The sequence below is a fragment of the Pezoporus occidentalis genome, unplaced genomic scaffold (assembly GCF_034315485.1).
Source record: "Pezoporus occidentalis ecotype Australia unplaced genomic scaffold, CSIRO_AGI_Poc_V1 ctg55, whole genome shotgun sequence".
NCBI classification, from domain to species: domain Eukaryota; kingdom Metazoa; phylum Chordata; class Aves; order Psittaciformes; family Psittacidae; genus Pezoporus; species Pezoporus occidentalis.
The window spans coordinates 4492592-4514125 of NW_026915888.1; the positions used below are offsets into that span (position 1 = coordinate 4492592).

The 21534-nt window shown below is 50.0% G+C and overlaps 2 protein-coding genes across 3 annotated transcripts in view; one reads left to right on the plus strand and one right to left on the minus strand.

Annotated features, from left to right (window-relative positions):
• Window positions 1-4571: 4571 nt before the first annotated feature.
• Window positions 4572-9958, minus strand: YIPF5 (Yip1 domain family member 5). Its single transcript, XM_062638187.1, has 6 exons — window positions 9833-9958; window positions 9540-9650; window positions 7869-8041; window positions 7593-7738; window positions 6300-6481; window positions 4572-5655 (listed from the first exon to the last, which is right to left on the minus strand). The coding sequence occupies exons 2-6, from the start codon at window positions 9638-9640 to the stop codon at window positions 5493-5495; spliced, it is 765 nt and encodes a 254-aa protein (XP_062494171.1). The 5' UTR covers window positions 9641-9650; window positions 9833-9958; the 3' UTR covers window positions 4572-5492.
• Window positions 9959-15729: 5771 nt separating this feature from the next.
• KCTD16 (potassium channel tetramerization domain containing 16) overlaps window positions 15730-21534 on the plus strand; it is a 54356-nt gene continuing 48551 nt past the window's right edge. Inside the window, exons 1-2 of one of the 2 annotated variants that reach the window (XM_062638184.1) lie at window positions 15730-16355; window positions 16628-17765. In XM_062638184.1, the coding sequence (XP_062494168.1) occupies window positions 16934-17765 (832 nt within the window). In that variant the 5' untranslated portion in view covers window positions 15730-16355; window positions 16628-16933. Of the gene's footprint in view, window positions 16356-16491; window positions 17766-21534 lie in introns of those variants that run through there. The other variant, XM_062638185.1, reaches the window with a different exon arrangement.

Below are 21534 nucleotides of genomic sequence, written 5' to 3' on the forward strand. Positions count from 1 at the left end.
TGCTGTGTGACAGGCAGGTTAACGCGCCCTCCTTGGGTGCCCCCCACCAGAGCACCAGCTGCGGCCAAAGGCTGAACCCCGATGAGGTCAATGCTGTTTCTGTACATTGTGTGTCTGTGGAGGCTTGTGAAATGTACATGAGGGTGCTTGGGGACCTGGCTCAGCCATCTGGGAGCATCTCGAGGACACACGCAGGAGGCACGGGGATGGGGCTGCGAGTGCTGCAGTGATGGAGGGACAAATAAAACACTTTATAAGAGGAGGAACCAAGGACCCAAGTTCATGCCTACAAGGAGGCTGGAAAATGGTGAAAGGAATCCATAAATATACAGAAGAAAATGAGGTGACAACCAACAGCCAATATGGGATTGTACTGGAGAAAGCAGGTTCAGCAAACCTGCAAACCTGCCATCTTCCACACCTAACTGGTCCTACCAAAGACAGGGAAGCAGCAGAGGTGATACTGAGACAAGAAACACGGCTCAGAAACATTGACTGTGAAGGTTTATATGTGAGCGCACAATTGGGACTGCATCGCTACTGAATGTAGACAATACAGCCCACCCTCAGGCTGCAGCACTGACTGCTCTGATCAGCCTGGGGGTGGAAGATAAAGACGGGAAGTGGAAAGCTTTGGAGATGGGATTAGAGCTCAAATTGATCTGCAAAGTTGGAGAAAGGATGTGAATTGTTCAGATGGAGTTTAGCCCAGCACATGATGCTATTTTAAAGAAATGTCAATGCCTGTAAGCAAGACAGGTAACCAAGGGCTCAGCAGCGTTTGTGCAGGAGAGGGTTTGGGGCTGGCAACAGATAGTCAAATAGGGCTTGTTCAAGGAAAGAGAAGAATGACAGGGGAAATCTGGAGGAGTTCACCATTATGTAAGAGGCTGCTGCCAAAAGGAAGAGAATGAACTGTCTTTCATGTCTATTGTAACTTGTAATTACAAAGTGCATTAGAGGGAGGGAAAAAAAGGAAGAAATAAGCCTGACATTGTGAACCATTTTCTGATCATAAAGTTAGCAGAGCACAGACAAGGTGTTCAAGAGCGATTGTGCCATTTCCCTCCCACTGGAGTTCTAGAGGACAGGTCAGACCTATTTGGCAGAAATAATCTCGCCTTTACATCCGGTGATGACTCCTCTGAGTCCTCTCCACAGCCGAGAGCAGAGGAGGATGTGGGAGCAGGCACAGGAGGTGCCCATGGAGGCGGCCAAGGGAACAAGGCACAGGGGGTAATCCAATGGGCAGCATTAGAAAACCAGGGAGCACTGGAGGGCTCCTCGTGCAGCCCCAGCTGAGGCCCGGCTTGCTCTCCATGGTGGAGACTGGGACTCCATCACTGCCTGCCTGCATGTGCCCACCCTAGCCCCACAGTGGAGACCTGGAGAAAGGAGCTTCCCAGGGAACCAAATTAAGTGCTCACAAGAGGTGATGAAACAGGGCATCCATATGACTTTTGAGCCCTCACTTCCCATCTAACTTAACCTGGATAGAGTTCCACGAGAGAGGCCACTAGACTGCTCATCTGCCAAGTGCTACGTGATGGTGACAGGCCAGGCTCAAGCCTGTGGTTTCATGGTGGATGTGCCGTGCAGAGAGCCCCATCTGACTTTCCTGGAACTCTCAAATCCAAAAGATAAGCCCCTTTCTTTGTATTCTCAAGGAGTGCTGAAGTCTCTCAAATCCCATATAAAACAATTGAAGGTAATTCTGTACCTTGCTGGCTCAGGGCTTTAAAATAAACCCAATGGCCATTTGGCAGAATCTGGCTGAATGAATCTGTAAGAAAGCAGAGCAGTAAGTAACGTGACATCTGCTGGTGGTGTTAGTTAAGTGCAGACCCTGCAGCCTGAAGATCCCCTCCCCTTGTCTGAACCAGTAATTTTTACTTGGGACGGAACACCGGACTGAGAAAATCATCCTCAAGCACAGACAGAAACCAAGAGACTTCCTGCAATGGGACCAAAGCAGCTGGTCAGAAATAGCACAGCTTTATGGCAAGGCTTCCTGTTGCCAGGAGGGCTACCCAGCACACACAGCATCTCTGTGATGGGACAGGCCATGACTGCAAAAAACCCTTCCTGCTACAGGGAACAGAAACCTGACAACAGGAGAGGTCTGACTACCTGGGAACGGGATTGCTACAGATGCTGTGGGAGACAGGCAAGGAGGGGAAAGGCTTCCTGGTGCTGAGCCATGCCAGCCCCATGTCCTGCTTTCCAGCACATGGAAGTGATGTAGCGCAGCAGTGATGGGAGTGTATGGGGTGTGTGGTACACGTGGGATATGCTGCAGGCCCACCCAGTGGAGAAGCAGGAAACAGCAAGCCCCAGTTACTCCGTTCCTTCATGTCTTGTTAGGATGCAGTGTGTAACACTAAGGGCAGACACTCCAGAGCATCTCGGTGAAGACACAGAGTGAAGGCATAAGAGCACAGACGGAACATGCTTTCCAGTAAAGGCTTTGCCATTTGTTGGTACCCACAGAAATGTTGCTACAGAACCAAACTGAACTGCAGTCAGCAGCTACCTCAGAGCCAAACTAGTAACCTGAAAAACAAAGCCACTGCCAAAACACAAATCACGACAGAAGATGGACAAACTGGGAAAGGTACCTTTTATCTGCTGTGAATGGAAGTCATTTCAAGATCGGGTGTTACAACAAAAGTGGTTTTAAATAAGCAACACCAGCATTCGTATTTGAATGCTTTAGGATGAGTAACAAGAAATGTCAAGAGAATGCAGGCTGGAATCAAACAATGTTAGTATTTCACCTGAGAACTAGATAAAAACACTTATGTTAACAGACTGTGGCAGAGAGGTCAGATTTAGAAAGTAAAAATGTCCTATGAAGTATGAAAGGCAAATGTGGGAGTGAAGAATTACAGCACAGTCCTGTCATGCCATGCGATGGCAAGATTAAATTGTCTGAAATGGGACTAAAATTGAAGCAAGATCTAGGACAAAACACTATTACAGAAAAATCAATGGAATTGATTTTGAAAAGGCAATAAACAGAGTCAATGGCATCATATTAATTAATGTACCAGAAACGCGATATTTAAAACTACCAGTCTAGATGTAACACTGTGATTTATTAGGTCCTCTATGAATTAAAGTGCTTGACCCCTTCTACTCCCATCCACTTCTCCTCTGCCCCAGGAGACCAGTCAGGAATTCATTGATAAACTCCACAGCATGAGCTGAACACAAACCACTCCTGAAACCTCACTGCTTGAGTGGGATGAGCAGCATCCTCTACTGCCAGAGCAAGGGCTTTGTGAGCATGTACCTGAGTAAATAAAGACTTCTTCAGACAACCTCAGCAGCTGCATTGCCAGAGCCATACTGAGACAAGCCAATTTTAGTCTTCCTGCGCACTGTTTGCTCGTGCTGTGGCGAGGGAAAAGGTTCTTTACAGTGGTTTAACCTGTAATTAATCACTGTGGAAGCCACCTACAGCATCAGTGCAGGCTTTAAGAAACAAATCACACTGGTTTATGCAAGGTCAGCTTAATGAGCCTGTTTCACTAGAATATGAGTATTAGAACCCAGTGTGCTCGAGAAAGAATGTGAGCTTTTACACCTACAAGAACAACTCTGTATTTAATTAGGCCTCATTGGAAATCACTGTAATGTATTTGCACAAACACAGGACACTGTGCTCCACCAGCAGGTAATGTTCTTCATTGAAGAGTAAGAACTTTGTGCACCAGGGCAGAGGTGGCCCACCAATGCAGAGAATCCTACCAAGTACAGAGCACCACATTTTGCCATTTTGCTAAGTGATAAAGCACGTTCTGCTCAATGAAACCAACTCACCACTTATTTAGGATATTTTTTAATAACGTACCAAAGTAGAAAATTATCTGGGCTCTTCAATTCATTCTGGAAGGAAATTGATGTTCCTTGTGTGTGAGTTGTTCAATTCACTGTAACAACCAGTTACAGTACACAGTGCAAGTCAGAAACATTCTGTGCATCAGTGTTTGGTTCTTAAAGGCTTTAGACCCAGGACACTCCCCACAGCTCCCAATGACACAGGCAAAAGCTGGCTCTGGACCTTGGCAGTAACCTCCAGTGGCACCAGGAAGGTGCTTTCAGGAGAAGGTGCAGGACGAAGGGAAGAGTGAACAAAAACATGTGCTGGGCCATTGAAATCATTCACTCCCATATCACTACAGATGAAAGCCCTCCTTTGAAGCAGCACCCACACCTCGAGTCTTACCAGAAGGTGTTAAAGTAACACTGCTGACTGGCCATTCAGCTCCTGGAGTCTGTGAACAGATCATTCCATGGATGTGACAGAGGAACATCAGACTAACACCTGCGGTACAGTCAATGAGATGGAGCGCTCATGTGAAGAACTGCTTTTGCTCTCCCACTTCCCACACTTCAAACAATTCTTGTGACTAACATCCCAAACCAGGTTATAATTCTCGTTTGTGACTGAAGCAAAGACCAAATCCACTAACTGAAGAGTTTTAAACAGATATTTGGTTCAGTAATGAAGTTTCTATTTCAGTAACTGAACTCCATTAATAAAGATAGAAAAAAATCAAACCACCTTTTTCAAAATTCAAGGAAAATTTAATCAATATGCCTTAAATTATTATACAGTAACTACAATACTGACAAGCGTTACATTTTCAAAATGGTGTTTTTCTTGGAAGTACTGCAAAAGAGATTACTCTTTATCTACTAGTATGTGCACCATCAGGAAAAGAAACTCTAGTTGAAGTCACCTTCAGAAATCCAAGGTAACATATAGCTACTCAGACATCCAAATGTATTCTTATTTCAAGTGTGATAGAATTACAGATCCCTTTAACTTTTAACCATGTTTTCTAATTCATAATTTAAGTATTTTAAATCCTGAAATACTACCACATCAAATGAACAAATAAATGAGACCAAAGAGCTTCAGAGGATCTTTGTTAAAATATAGAAAATAGTCTAATTGCTTCTGTTCATTTGTGCATTTTGCTCTTGGTAAGAGGGGACTGGAAACAGGTCCTTTATTACTGCAGGTTTATTCAGAGTACCCCAGATCTACAGCACCTGCAGTTCTGGTAACTTTTGGATGAAAATCTATCCGTTTATAACTGCAACCATTGTCCCTCCCTCAGCCCCCTAGAAACAAATCAAACCAGACAAACACCACCCCCCTCCCCAAATGAACCCCACAGCCTTCAAATAACCAAAAGTTACTTGTCTAAAGATAGAGGAATGGGAAAGAAATTAACTTGAGAAGCATGGACACTTATTAAAGCTATAGACACCTCAGGTCAATTGAAAACAGTATTCAGAGTCCTAAAAAAAGTGAACACGAGACATTTGTTTTCATTGTTCCAGATGATTCAAACCAGGTCTAAGTGTCGTGACAGCAACACTACACAGTTGTTTGCAGCTGCTTCTGGTCCAGGTGCATGTCCCAAGTTGATGTTTCCATTTTGGCCCACGGGAGTCCAGCAGTTTGGAGAGTCTGTTCAAAACACGGAAATGAGAGCAAAGACCCCGTACAGCAGCGCGCAGGGGTATGCTACGAGGAGCTGTTGTCCTTCCATTGCTAAGGCAGAGATAAAGATTTTGGAAGCAGAAAAGCTGCACCAGCCAATGATTGCAGATGTGAAAATAATCCCCAGCATTCCCCTGAAGAGAGAAGTGAAAACAAGTCATACAGACCTTGTGTATACCTGCTCAGAGGAGCTGTAACTGGGCTCCTCGCAACACCTCTTACAGATCCCAAGACAAATTTCAGCTTTCATAGTTGACATTAAATGAAATAGCTTCACTAAAGACTTCAGAATGATATTATTCAATTATGACAGCATAAAAAATGCCCCAAATTAACTCTGTGCATATGAAATGTAGAAGCAGTGAGTAAAGTAACTGGTGCAAGTTCTTTCTTTTCAGTCCCCAATTTCACATGGCTATGAGGAATCACACCAATCTTCTGTCCATCAAATTCAAATTTGCACCTTATAGGATGATTACTTTTAGACTTTACAGATTTGACAGATTTGAATACAGAACTGTGAAAGCAGACTCGATATTGTTATTTGAGTCTACGTATTTAAAAGCTGGTAACTGACTTCTAGACAAAGCCAGTATTCACCTACCTTTTATCCACCTGGAGACTGTCAGTATCTATGGTTTTACACTTACTAAGGGCTCCTGTCATACTCAAATTCTATGCAGCTTCATCACTGCCTACGAAAATTCCTTTTAATAACTTCCTTCCCCACCTCACAAGAGAGGAACCTACTACCAAATTATAAAGTTTATGTACTTACTGCAAGGAAAACACAATTGCACAACTGGAAAGTAGGATCATTGGTAGAAGACAATATCCGAGGACACTGGCAACGCAGCCAAATGAGACACCCGTCACGCTCATTAAGTTCAGGAGACAAAACATCCCTACACATCCAATTACACTGATGCCATACACATAGCCAAACTGAATTTTACCAGCCTGAAAGTCAAGCAGAGCAATGCAGGTTAGTCACCAGAACAAGTAACACCTCCCACCAACACAGGGATGAGGGCAGAGTGTTCACCGAGCATCTGCACTTTCTCCCTTGTCCCCCACCCCTATATCTAAATTCAAGATTTGGATTTCCCACCACCTGAATTCCAGGACGCCTGTATGTTCTAGCCATCAAGAGGTACATTTAGACTCACTTCGTGTGTCTTGATGAACAGAGTTTGATTGAATTGTTATGCTTTGATCTGAGCTCCAAAAGCCTATAAATTCTTCAGGATTCAATCAACTAACTTCTCATGTGGGCTGCACATAACAATCCCTACAGAACCAGGGTATAAAGACCAAAAAATTGCAGTCTGGGGACTTCTTAACAAAAAAAAGAGCTGAAGTCTAAAACTGCTTCCTTTCTAACACCAAACTGCACTGACATAACAGCATGCACCCTGCAGGGACACAGGACCAGGCAGCCACTGAAGCTGCCACCTTGTGTGGCTTTGAGCTCTGTTATCCACTTACTTCCAGATCAAATTTATGTATAACCCACTTCTCTCTTTCCTCAAGCTCTATGGGAAACATAGGGAAAGTAATAATCTCTTAGGAAAAGAACATTCAATGTATCTATTAGAAACATATTCATTAACTTTACTGGCCTAGTTTCCATAAATAAAGTTACTTATTAGAGTAGGCTTGAAGGCCCCTTGGTACCAAACCACTGTGTTCGTGTTGTAGCAATGCGAAATTTTTGGCAAAAATTAAATGTGGTGCCTCAAGACATTCAGAGAAAAGAGCTTGTTATAACTATAGCTATAACTACTTCAGTGACAAAGAAGACGTTTGCTGCTGCTCTGTCATTTCATAATTGACGTTTCTGAGTCATTAAAGTACAATCTTATTTCAATTAAGCTCAACTAAAAAAAGCTGCTGACCTAGTAACAGGCATAAACAATTGAAAGCAGGTTTACTTTACAAGTGTTTCACCAGACTGACTCTTGATACTGAAAGTCATCTCTGACGTACCAGGTAATTTGGCTTTCCCCCCCCTCCGTGTTTCCAAGAATATTAACACACCAACAGGAATCTTTGGCAATTAGTATCTTACCAGTAATAACGTGGCTCCAAACGCTAGACAGAAGACCACTGGTCCAGCCAAATCAGTCTCATTCATGATGCTGCCATCTGCTACTTTCAACGGGTGCAGCACTGTTAGTGTCTTCTGCCAGATGTGATCAAAATTGATCCCCAATTCTACAAGTTACATGAAAAGAATTATGCATGGTCATTTCAGTTTTGCCTTTCCTGTCATTCCCAGCTGCTTCACTCAGCTTATCCCCAAACTGGGAAGAGTTCTGGATTTCAGCCATAAAGCATGTTATACCTTCTAATAGAGGAGGCTCATCCTCAAAATTACTTCCATAAAAAGACTGTGCTGAAGTCGAGCTGTACATCTGTGTTGGCTGGTAGATCTGCCCTGTGTAAGGCTGCTGCTGTTGCATCATGTCGGGAGGGACAAATCCACTTTGCTGAGAGTACTCATAGCCTCCATACTGCCTGCAAGGAATGACATCAGATCATGGACAGGCACACAACTGTATTTTAAACACCTCCCTGCAAAACCAAAGGTTCTTTTCACAGCAACCAATCCTTCCTTCGTTTTATAAAGTGACATTAGATGATCCCCTACTTGGATCCAGGCTCTTTGGGCACACAGTCATATCCATCTTTCAAATCCTCCCTGTTAACCTAAATGAGATGATTTTTGCTATACGCACTAGTATTGCTCCCTGGATTCAAGTCAGAGGCCTGGAAAAACGAGCATTATCCATTGACTGAATCCCTACTACAGGTTGTAACAGAGTAGTAAAATTTTGCGTCTCGAACTTATTTTGATATTGGCCATAAAATACTACTGACATCTGACGCCAGCATGGATTTGCTATTTAGAAAGCCTGTTTACAAGCTCACTGTCAGAGAAGGAAGCTTTTCACAAAGACACTTTTGTTCCCCACCATATTTAAAAAAGGAACATAGTAAAAATAAATCAATAGAGAAAAAAGCTGTTTTCTCCTTCCCTTGAGCACCACGCGTGTCAGGCATACAAGAAGAATGGTATGGACATTAACCATGTGATGACCTACAGGACATGATGCAGGGAAGGATAAAACAAGGATTTTCAGTTTCTATTTCACATAGTCTTGATTAAGTACTACCAAATCAAGTTATCCTGCCTTTGGAATACTTTCTATTATAAATGTTGCATGTATAAAAATATATATGTTGGTATGTCTAAGCTGAATCAAAGCTATCCTCTGGTCCTAAACAAACTCCTAAGTTATCTTCACCATTAATCATTTCCAAGTCTGACTACAGAGATTCTGGTACATGTTTCCAAAACATTTAACTGTGAAAACATAAACATGCAGAAGGAAAACCCAGATCTTGCTCTCCTTCCTCTCCCTGCTCCAGCAGAGCTCAGCACAGCACTGAGATCCCTTTCAGGTCACCAATGGGCATCGCCCTGCTCCATCTATTGCAGGGATCCCACGGGTCATGTACCTGACCCAGACCCTCAGCCTGGGGCTGGATATTCCCAGCAGCCTCCTCAGAGCTGCCCTGGCTGAGGAACATCGGCCCCGCTTCCCTGCTGATGCCCAGGAACCACCGCTGACATTGCCAGCTCCTTTATGGAACACTGCAGCTGGTTTTACTGCCTGCAGATGGACTTACAGAACACTGACATTCCCCTTCCCAAAGATTACGCTCACAATCAAGAGAGCCCACATACCCTTTCTTGCATTTTTTAATCTCTTGCTTTAAAAGGCAGAAGGCAGAGTACTCAACACACAACTGCTTTATTCCTCCATTTACAGAGCACAAGTTATGCTGCTCATAGAGCAGAGCAGCAGGAAGCCCCTGACAAGCCACAGCGGGTGGCCGGACTCTAACCCTTTCCTGACCAACCCCGATCCCCAGCCCAGCCCAGCCCAGCTCAGCTCAGCTCTGCACAGGGCACGAGCGGCACACGAGCTCAAAGGCCAGCGGGCCTTACTTGCTGTAGGGCCTCCCGCCGTACTCGTAGGGCTGGCTCTGCTCATCGATGCTGTAACTCGTCTGGAAGAACTCGGTGTTGAAGCTGTCAAACCCGGACATCGCAGAGGATCTGCAACAGAGCAGCGGTGCTCGCGGCGCTGCCCGGCCCGGCCCGAGGGGAGCGCCCCGGGACACCGAGCCCTCCGCCACCCGGCCGCGGGCCCTCCCTCCCCGCCGCCCCCTCCCCTCAGCCCGGCCCCAGCCGCCGCCCCGCGCCTCCCCCCCGGCCGGGGCAGCCGCCCGCGGACCCACCGACAGCCCCGGGCCCGGCTCCGCTCCCGCCGCCGCGGCCCCTGCGACGTGTCACCCGCGGCACGACCGCTTCCGGGGTCAGCGGGGCGGCGCGCCCGCACCGGCCATGCGCAGACCCCGCCCCTGCCCGCGTGGCGCTGGCGCGGGGGCAAGATGGCGGCGGCGGGGGAGCGCCGGGAGAGCGCTGCCGCGGCCCGTGCGAGTGCCCGGTCAGGGCTTCACTGTTCATCGTGGTGCTGCTGAGGCTGTGGCGTGCGTGACCGCTGCCTCCCGGTGCGCTGCCCGAAATGGGAAGAAAAGCAAAACCCTGGCTGTAAAATACGTGTAAAGAATCAGGTTGTGCCCGTATCTCTGTGGGCACTGAAGCAGCGTTAGCCCGTGCCTCTGTTCCCTGCTTTGCCTCGTGTGCTGGGACAGCCCCGTGTTCCATAGGACGACGGACACGGATCTGCGGTCAGGTGCCCTGGCTTTATCCCCAGGCCACAGCTCCCGTGTTGTTCCCATGGGAGTGGTTTCCCCGTGACCGGTGTGGATGCAGAGGCAGCAGCGTGGGAGCGTTGATGTGAAACTAAAGGAGATGGAGCAGGCTGAGGGGAAAGCGAGCAATCAGCGTTAGCCCTCCTTATCCTTACACACGTCCTCATTAAAGAAGGGATTCCTGAGGCCAGGCGGAAGATGTGCTGTAGCCATGGATCTGCATGGCATCGTTAAAGCCCAGGCGTTGCCTCACCCTCACAAATAAACTGTAGTTGCTGGGAAAACTCTGGAATGGAGAAGAATGACTGGGACTGTGAGGACACTGACGTGAAGCAGCTCCTTTCCTTCACAGTCCCTTGTCACTCACTGTTTATCCCCCTGGTTTCACCATTTTGCTCCTGTATTCTCATGTAGGGCCAGGGCAGAGGCTGTGCTCAGATTGAGAGGTAGAATTTGTCTGTATTGAGTACTTGAGGTGCTGTGGTGGGCGCAGGAAGCCAGAAGCGTGCATTGCTGGGCTCTGGGCCAGGAGCACCCCGGCTGGGGCAGTTTCTGACACTTCAGAACGAGTGCATGGTGATGGCTGCTGTTCTGTTTCCATTCATTCTGGCCCAGCACACAGGACAGTTATTCTGGTGCAAACTGTCACGTATTTAATCTTCTGGTGAGCTCACTGTATGTCACTGTGGGCCTGTTCCAAGCCTCTCCTGCAGAACCCATTCCATGGTGCAGCCCTGTAGGGCATGCAGTGATGCTGATGACTTGGTGGCCCTTTGCTGAGCCCTGTGACTTTGCTGCAGTTCACTGGACAGTAAAATGAGGCCCAGGTGCAGGCAGTGGGCTCTGGAACTGATCTGCTCGTGAAATGCTCTTTGGCTGGAAATCTGGGGGGATTTGTGTAGATGACCAGATTTTACTGGCAGCTTAGGCTGAGTCCTCTCTGCGCTGGGTATCTCAGCATTGCTGTAGGGTCTCATCTGCTCCAGCTTTACAGGACAAGTTTGTACCTGCCTGTTGCAGGGTGCAGCCTGAGACCTGCCTGTGGGTTCAAGGGAAGCTGTGACACTGCAGCCACACCACTGCTGCCTTCCCTGGGGACCCGGGAAGGGTGTCAATGGACAGCCGGGATCACCCAGCCCTGCCTGACGAGGTACAACCTCCACAGGCAGCAGTCCTTCCGTTCTGCGGTGTCACAGTTAAGCAGTTCCCTGCACAGGGGATCTGGCTTTGCAAAAGGCCAAAATGGCTCCAAGATGGGAAGAGTAAAGATACTCCTAACATGGGGTACACAGTGCTGAGGTCATGACAGTGCTACCCAGGGAGGTGCAAACTTTGCTTTACCTGTAACATTCAAATTACACCAGTGTTAATAAGAGAATAATTTGAACCGGACTGTAAGCAAAAGTGTCATTGAAACAACTCTGGAAGTGTGGGAGAAGGGAGAAAGGAGGGAGGAGGAAGTCTGCTGAAACAGGCTTTGCTATGGCAGAAAGTGTAAGAGGGAAGGGGAGTCCCTTACAGACGGGTGGCTGAAAACAACCATTATTTGTTTGAGTTTAGTCCTGGGATGCTGCTGTGAGCGCACGAGGTCTCTGTCCCCCTGTACGTGCTGGGTCTGTTGCAGTGCCACAGCCCCCCAGGACTGTTGGAACAGTGGGAGGCTTTGTTGAACAGTGCCTGTAAAATTCTAAAGGATTTCTCAGCATTGGATATCTCAGTTCTGGGTCAGAACATTACCGGATGTCCAGCAATCGTGATCTGAATGGGTGGAACATGGGTTTTTCCCTTGCTGTGAGTTTTTGAAAGCCTAGAACGCTGCACACTGCATTTGCTGTGCATTTGGTGTGTGGCAGAAGGAGGGGACAGCTTCCTTGGCAGGAGCTGTGCCCACACTCTGTACATTGCGTGATGGAAAACACATTGTCGCGTGTGTCCTGTTGGATTCGCCTCCTCGTGCCGTGCCCGTGCTCACGCGCGCAGCAGCTGGGAGAGCTCTGCTCTGCCTTTGCCTTCTTGCAATGGAAATGCATTATCCAGTTGAGTTATGAATTAAAGATCAAGGGCAAATCTGGATAATGCTTTACTATGTGCCTGTTAATAAGCCCTGCTTTGTGGCATTTGCTCTTTTGCCAGCAGATCCTTTTCCAAGGGAGATTCTCACATTCAGTGTTTCTCTATGCCTCTTCTTCAAAGCGAGGATGTGTTAGGGCTTTGACTCACACATGCTGCTGGACTGCAGCAGACGGGGTGTGCACTGTGTGCAGTTCCAGCAGTGGACAATGTGCTATTTTAGCTCAGTATCATACTTGCTTTGCTCCTTTTGTGGGAACTCGGTTTCCAGGGGTACCTGAGTGATGGGAAGACTGCTCCACCCCAGGAAGGCTCGTAGCTCTGTGTTGGCCCCATGTTTAGCTTGGAGACTGCTGAGGAGAGCTGGCTGTTACAGCAGATGTGGCTGGAGGATCCTTAGGTGGCACCTTCAAACCATTTCTGATCCAAAGCAGAAGCCTAGAGCTGGGAGTATGGGTTTTCTTTCTTCCTCTTCTGTGTGAATTATTGTGTGTAAAATCCACCCAGAGTGATGAAAGTTCCCATGTGGCTTTTTAGCTGAAATCTTCTGTCCAAAATCCAACTTAGATGGCTTTTTTCTTCTTTCCAGAATTACTCCTTCAGTTTCTGGTACTTCCAATTGGTGCTGCTTGGAGCTCCTCAGCGTCTGCATGGAGTTGCTAAATGCTGATAAACAGCTTCCTATTGCTCATGACACGTGGGCGACTTGATCGTATTTATAGGTTGTGTATTCATATGCAGGATGGAAGGGAGGTACACACACAGCCTTGCTACTACACACCTCGCTGGGTACTCCGCTTGCTTTCTAACACTCACCGCTGCCTCTTTTGGGATGCCTTTTTTTAGCACCCACGGAACGCAGTGGAGTCAGTTGTGCCATGATTCCTGAAAGCACGGATGCTAATTTAACACTTTGACATGAGGAGTGACCTCAGCCCTGGGAATGATGTCACGTCACTGGTGCACCGGGTGTAAGGATAGCTCTGCTCTGACTTTGGAGGCTGAATATTCCCCTCGCTGTGCTGGATGTTGTACAGCATCTGTTCACCTTCCCCTCCACGGGAGCTGCTTCCCTTTCCCAGAGGAGCTGCAGAGCTCTGCAATGGAGCTGCGTGGGAGCTGCGGCTGCACGGTCCTGATGTGCCTTACCTGTGGGGCACAGAGTGTTTCGGTTTCCCTCTCCTGCAGCTGCAACGCTGATGGATTTGGGCAACGGCTTGTGCTGAGCTGGGAAGCATTATGGGATGCTTTTATTACTGAAGTAATTCCATCAAAGGAAATTATGTTACAGTAAAATGATGGGAACGTCCTGTGTAAAGAAATAAAAGCAGGTGTTGAATTCCTTTCATTTATTATTTGAAAAGTGCAGGTGCATTTCTAACACTGTTGTGATCAAAATTCCACAGGTTTTGTTCTTGTCAAAGGGCTATAATTTTTAAACAGACTTGGAGTTTCAATCTGGCAGCATCAGCCCCTCACACGGTGTCAGGATGCTGCACACAAGCTCATCAGGAGTCACAGGTTTTATATGACCTCCCATCTGCACATTAGAGGTACATTAGGTTTCCACTCAGGCCTCAAGCCTTTTGCCAGGTTGTTCTTTGCCTCGTGGTTTGGATCATGACCATTCCGTAGGCTCGCAAGGGGTGTATTTGAACAAGGATCAGTTTTTACTGGGCACATCCTTCAAGCCCTGCCAGTTGCGGCATCCCTGGCTTTATGAAAACTGATACACATATTATCACAGGATGTTAACTAGCATTAATAAGTCCAGGATTTGAAAAGCTGGTGCGATGCTCCTTGCTTTGATCGGGGCAGCACCAGGGAGCTGAGCTCTCAAAGGAAGCCAGTGTTTCACCACTCATTGTAGGTGTTAAAGCCCCTCATTGACCATACCCCTGAGGTCAAACTCCAGGGTGTGATTGACTGTTCCGCTCTCACATTTGCATTTGAAAAGTCTGCGAGAGTAAAAATTACTGTTTTCCTGCCTTAGCATTAAAAGTTGCACTTGTGGCACCAGCAGGTTGTGTTCACTGTTACTCTTTTTAATTATGGCCATGTTTTCAGAAGAATCTCACAGAAATACCTGCAACTTCAGCAGTCAACAAAGCCAGGCTGCACACAGGGGCTTCCTCGCATGCAGATTTCACTCTGAAGCTGCCCCTCCAGCTGTTGGTTAGGGTTTGAGTGAAACGCTTGTATTTATTATAGAATCACAGGATCCCAGACTGGTTTGTGTTGAAGGGACCTTAAAGCTCCTCCAGCTCCAACCCCTGCCATGGGCAGGGACCCCTTCCACTAGAGCAGCTCGCTCCAAGCCCCTGTGTCCAACCTGGCCTTGAGCACTGCCAGGGATGGGGCAGCCACAGCTTCTCTGGGCACCCTGTGCCAGTGCCTCAGCACCCTCACAGGGAAGAGCTTCTGCCTAAGAGCTCATCTCAGTCTCCCCTCGGGCAGGTTAAAGCCATTCCCCTTGACCTGACCCTACAGGCCCTTGTCCCAAGCCCCTCTCCAGGTTTCCTGCAGCCCCTTCAGGCACTGGAGCTGCTCTCAGGTCTCCCCTTCAAGAGCCTTCTCTTCTCCAGCTGACCCAGCCCAGCTCTCTCAGCCTGGCTCCAGAGCAGAGCTGCTCCAGCCCTCGCAGCAGCTCCGTGACCTTCTCTGAACTGCTCGAGCAGCTCCATCTTTATCACCGCGGGTAACCTGGTTCTGCCGGAACCGGAGCGTGTGGCCGCAGAGCTGGGCTGTGCGGTGCGGTTGTGACCGGCCGCGGGGGCCGAGGCGGGCGCGATGCGGGGAGCCCCTCACCGCGCCTCACGGCTTCCTTCCGGCGGCCGCTCTGTGCCTCGCGGCCCGGGGCTGCGCCGTTACCGGCCGGGTCCCGGCGCCGCCGCCCGCGCTCCCCGGTTCCGCTCGGAGCCGCCGGGACGGTTCTGCGCGATCGCCCAAAGCCGCCAGGTGGCGCTGCCGGCGCGTGCAGGGCCGGGGGCCGCGCCGGGCTCCGGCCGCTCCCCCCCCCCGTTCCCCAGCTCCCGTCAGAGCGCACGGAGGTGCGGGACCGCTCCCGCCGCGCCCCCGCACCGGCTCTCGGAGGGCTCCGGCCCTCGCCGGGGACATGCGGAGCGCCAGCAGCGGGGGGAGCCCACGGTCCTGCCCCACAGCCGCGGGCGGGCGCGCTGGGAGCCCCCTCCCGCCGGGATCCCCCGCCCCGCCCGCCCGCGTCGCCGGCTGAGACCGCGGCGGTGGCTGCGCGGAGCCGGCAAAGGCACGTCCGGGCGGCGGGCGGGCGGGCGGGGGACGGGCGCTGCCGGCCGGAGCGGGACGAACTTCACCCGAAGTGAGCGGGGCGGCCGCGGCCCGGCGCTGTCTCGGTGCTGGCGCTGTCCGCGGGCTGCCCCCGGCGCTCGCCCGGTCCCGGCCCGACTCCTTTAAGATGATGCAATCGGCATCGCCCGCCGCGCTCCCGGCCCCGCGCCGCTGAGCGGAGCAGCGCGGAGCCGAGCAGAGCCCCGCAGCGCCGGCAGCGGGAGCGGACCCCGGCGGAGCGGCCCCGGCCGCGGTGGCCCCGGCGGGGCGATGGCTGTGCCGCCCGCCGCGGAGCCGCCGGAGCCCCGCAGCCCTTAGCGCCGGCTGCGGGGTTTCTGCAAGTCATCTGAGGCTGCCGGAACGCGCGCCCCCCCGGGCCGAGCTCCCCGAGCCCCGTCTGATTCACTCGGGGGTCGTTGCGGGGCTTTTTCTTGCTCTCCCCATCGTGCTGTGTGCTTTGGTCTCTGTCGTCACCTGCCACGGTTAACTTGTGAGTCGGGTTAACTCTTGAGACCTCCACGGATGTTGCTAAGAGCACTTTTCCTGCCTTTGCTGTCCCTTGCTGGGATCGGATTTCGTACTCGCTGGACTCTGTGTGCCTGTCTGTGTGTTCTGAGTGTCTTGAGATTTTGCTTTCCTTTCCAAGAGCTGTGCATTGACTGTGACCAAGGTAAGGCTCGCTGTTCTTGTTCCCTCATGTGCATGTCTAAATGAGATGTTTCCTTAAAGATGAAGTATGTATTTTCCTTTAATCGGTGGAGTCATATGTGGTCGTTCCCTTGATTAGTGCTTGTGAAAAAGCAGTGTAGAACTTGCAAGATGCCAGACCCATTTAGCAGGAGACCTGGCTTGGCTTTCTAAACTGAGCTGCTTTTCTCTGGTGCAGCTTCTGTGATGCTTAAAAGGGTAATTTGTGTCCTGTGTTGTTTTCCCTTTTGACAGACCCATGAAGGACCATAGGCTTGGCTTGACCTTGATTTTGATGGCTTTGTTGGAAGATGTAATGATGTGATCGCGTTTTGTGAAGTGATTGCTCTCCAGCCTCTGTGGCTTAGGGTAGAAGCCACTTCTGCCTCCCTGTCACTCATGGACAGTTTGGTTTTTTTTTGAACAAACCTTTTGGCTGTTTTTCTTTTCTCACTTCCCCTTTGCCCCCTGTTTCTCCTCAGTGTTGGAAGCTTTATTCTACCCTTTAATGTGATTGATAGTCCTGCTGCTTCCTGCTGCTGATTTCTGTTTTGAAGTACAATGGCTCTGAGTGGCAACTGCAGGACTTACCTTCCTTCTCGAGAGCAGGGGTCGGGGCTGCACTCCTTCCCAGAGGTCGTGGAGCTAAATGTGGGTGGCCAGGTTTACTTCACTCGCCATTCCACCTTGGTTGGCACCCCTCACTCCCTGCTCTGGAAGATGTTCACCCCAAAGAGAGACACGGCCAATGATCTGGCCAAGGACTCCAAGGGAAGATTCTTCATCGACAGAGACGGTTTCCTTTTCCGCTACATTCTGGACTATCTCAGGGACAAGCAAGTGGTTCTGCCTGACCACTTCCCAGAGAAGGGCAGGCTCAAGAGGGAGGCTGAGTACTTCCAGCTCCCAGACTTGGTCAAACTCCTGACTCCCGATGACAAGCAGCAAAGCCCTGATGATTTTTGCCACAGTGACTATGAAGAGGTCTCCCAAGGCAGTGACACAAGAATATGCCCACCCTCGTCGCTCTTACCGCCTGATCGCAAGTGGGGATTCATTACCATCGGGTACCGGGGGTCCTGCATTGTGGGCAGGGAGAGCCAAGCAGATGCCAAATTCAGGAGGGTCCCAAGGATTTTGGTTTGTGGAAGGATTGCTCTGGTCAAAGAGGTCTTTGGAGAAAGTTTGAATGAAAGCAGAGACCCAGACAGGGCTCCAGAGAGGTACACCTCCCGGTTCTATCTCAAGTTCAAGCACCTGGAAAGGGCTTTCGACATGTTATCTGAGTGTGGATTCCACATGGTGGCCTGTAACTCCTCGGTGACAGCTTCCTTTGTCAACCAGTACACAGATGACAAGGTCTGGTCCAGCTACACCGAATATGTCTTCTACCGTAAGTACAAGCCATTTCTGAGGGAAATGCGACCTGCTTTAAGCTGCTGCCTTCTGTTGGCCGTGCAGTTCTCAAAGCCCAGAGTGCAAATTGCCTCCTGCCTGCCGCGCTCTGAGGCTCACTGGGGTCTGGGGATCCGCTTCAGGTTAAGCTTTCGCAGTGTAAGGCAAGGCCGAGCCCGGTGGCTTGGTCCTGGCTAGGTGGCAGCACAGACTGCCAGAAGCGCCCAGCCCTGTGGCCCGAGGGTGCTGCTGCCTCCGGCGGTGTAAATCACGCCTCTGACTGCCCCGCACGCTCTCGAGGCGGCGCGGGATGGAGCCTGAGCCTTGCGAAGACACTGCAGTTAATTACAGAAAGTCTTCACATGGGATTCCATTTACAAAGGTAATGGCTGCTTGGTAATAGTCAGGCGCAGTCAGCCAAGCCATCTGTCAGCAAAGCTGACACGCTTGCCCGCAGGGAAGGGAAAACAAAGTCCCGTCCCTGGCTGCTTTTCCACAGGGAGCCTCCTCGGAGCCAGCCGGTGTGCTCTGGAATGAGGGCTCGGAACAGAAGGATGCGATTGCTGTGCCGTGTTATGCAACATGCCTGTGAGAACCAAACTGGCCTCGGAATGGGAAGTGCCTGCCCTGCTTCCCGCAGTCACAGCGGATCATATGCTGTTGTGGTGATTTTACCTGATAGCTCTGGCAGGCTCATTAACTTCCTAAGTTGCTGTTCAGGTGGAGGCACCGTTACTAATGGTAACTCCAGGGTAATTTTGATTCTATAATTCCATACCAGAACGTCATTCCACAACTGCTGTGCTTAAATATTTGAGAGGCTCATGCGGCTCTTCCTCCATTTTCACTTCGGGAGGGAGAAGGATGGGGCATTTCCCAGCCCGTTGGTAGAAATGGGCTTCAGGCAGCGGCTGCATTGGCAGCGGGGCTGGGGAAGGTGATGCTCTGCCATGGGCACTGTGTGCGAGGCTCACTGGGACCAGGCTTCTACCAAGGAGAGATGGCAAAAGTTTGGGATGAAAGATGTATTGGGAAGTGAACAGTTTGTGTGTGATACCCCAGTCAGCACCATCTACTCTGGTGTCAGGGCTCAACAGGCAGCCCTGATCTGCTTATGTAATGGTGCTTAAGTTAGCATCCTGAAGCCATCTGTATTTCTGACGTGCATAGATTTACTTAAAATTAGTTTTCTAGCTGGATTTCTTAGCAAAATGGTTCTAAGGTCATGGATTCGCTTACATTCCAACAGGGAGGGATGAGTTCTGTTATTAGGCTTCTTCTGCTTGAAATCGCAGTGTCTTGTACAAGTTTTAGGAGGAGAATTACTGTAGTTAAAGGAATGGATTAGGATAAATTGTGTTAGCATTTATATATAAAATCAGAAAAACAGATGAGTTCCTTATGGGCACCAGGGTTTGCTCATTGAAGGGGGATGGAAGGGGGGTTTGCATGAGTCAGCAAACACAGGCTCCATTTTTATGTTACTCAAATTCCTACCCTTAGGGATTGCTCCCACATCGCTCCAGCCAGGGCCGGGTACCCAGAGGTGCCTTGGGAGCATTGGAGAGCAGAAGTCTACAGTAGGTGTCACAAATCTTCTCTCACCAGTGCAGGGGAAGCCCGATCCAATTCAGGTTCCTGGAAACCCTTACCCTGTGCAGCAGGCTTTGCCTTTGGCTCATGCCAGTTCTGTGGACTTCTGACACTGCTGAAGTTTCAGAGATGGGTTTTCCAAAGGGTCCTTCCCCAGGTAAAAGCGAAAACAGCGACCATGATGCCAAACCACTCTCTTAGCTCTATGCTCCTCGCTCTGTTGCGCTCTGTGCCATGGCTGCTGGCTCTGAAGCTGCTGATGGGCTGCAGAGGTTCTCCAGCCGCGTGCCCGGGGTCTGGCTGCAGCCTGAGAGCCGGCACAGAATGCTCCGGGAGGGAAGGAGCCCCCTTCCCAGGTTTCCAATGTCAGTTCATACCAAATTTCCCCAGATCATGTCATTTGGAACTTTGAGGACCAATAAAATTGACATCTGGTTTTCTGGTGGCATTACAACTTCTCTGCAGCTGCTTAGCCATAGTTACTTAATTAGAAGCTGCCAACTGTGTCTACAGAAGCATTAATTCATCAGGCTGTTGTGAGCAGGTTAATGGGCCTAAGCATGGGAGGTGTCTTATCCAAGTGGTTAGGCAGATGCAGAGGTGGCCTGTGCAGAGCCATGCCATGACTCCTGTGAGATGCATGGCCAGAGGGAGTCTTCAGAGATGGGAAAGGAAGGAGGAGGAGGAGGAAGAGAGAGAGGAAGGAGAAATAATAGAGGGAAGAATATATTTCTGAGGCACCAAATACATTGTACAAAAGCTGCTCAGAAGGTAGCTGCCTGCGGTTGGCATGAAGACAAAGAGCATTCTTCATGTGCAGATCCCTCTAAAAGCAGATCAGCTGGTCCAAAGGGGCTGGAACCTGCAGTGGCTCACATGGGTACAGTGTGGGCTGTTAACAGAGCGGCACGATGGGTGCTGTATGACGCCTTCTCCCCTTGTTCAAATTTAGGTGCTATTAAGGCTAATGGAGCTTCCAGCTCTCTGGGGAGGAGGCTTTCCCGAAGCACAGGGCATGCAGGGAGCCCAGTGCAGGGAACCCACAGCTGTTTTGCATGGCTGCTGGGAAGGGCTGTGGATGACACTGCAGTCCTCGGGGTGCTGCTCTGCTCCACTGAAGCTTCAAACAGGGTTTGGAGGCAGGCGGTGCTGGTGTGGTACAGCTGAAATCAAACAGTGCTTTGAGGCACGCACAGTTCCTGCGTGGTGGGTGGGCAGGAGGCACAGCCTGGTCCTGCTCACAGGTGGATACGGGTTGAAGAAAGGAGGTGAGGTTCTGCTCAGGCATCTGCTTTCCCTCCACTTTCTCCTATGTCAAAGACATTTACTCAGACTCCATGCTGGCAAAGGCTGCGTTTCAGACTTGAACCATTTTGTGGGTGCTGCCCCCTCCTCTCTGGTTTGATGATCTTTAAGTAAAACCTCATCTCCAAACACTCTCATTTTTGGAGAGGGTGACAGCCTGTGCTTGGATCTTCATCTTTACATGTTTCCAACCTTTGCAATGGGATGAATCAAAAGTGTGCACTTGAACATCTGGTAAATGTGGTGCTGGGGGCGGGGGGTGTTAAAGCATATGGGCTGGCTCAGCCTTCTGCAGCCTGGCCCCATTCCTGACGTCGCAGCAGCACACTCCTTTTCACCGCCTCCCATAACCTACAAACCAGCTCCTCTTGCCTCACTCCAGTCTTGCAGCCTTGCCAGGCTGTGGTGACAGCCCTGCACGTGGATGCTGTGATTGCCAGAAGAGCAAACGAGCAGGTTGGGAATGGAGAAGGCTTTAGCTTCAGAGAGCAGATCAGGGACAGGGCAGGCTGGGTGCTTGTGTCTGTGGAGCAGTGAGGAACCGCATGACATGGCAGTGGGATGGCGTGGGGAAAACAGCACAGCAGCCCGTCTGCATAGTGCTACTGCCCCCAAGCCTCTGATGCCATGTCCCTGCTCTCTCTGAGGTCAGTCACTGGTGATGACAATAATTACCTGGAAACAGAATTAATGTTTTCCTATAGGAGGAGAGGGGTTGACAAATTCTCCTTCCGGTTCAGTAGCAGAAAAGAATAGAGGGATTTCAGATAAACTGTTCCTGCCCTTCCTAAGGCCGTGCTTTGAAGTCTGAGCAGGCATGAGGAAATCAGGACAGCCGGTCTGATTTGCTGAAACCTTGCCCTGCGCCG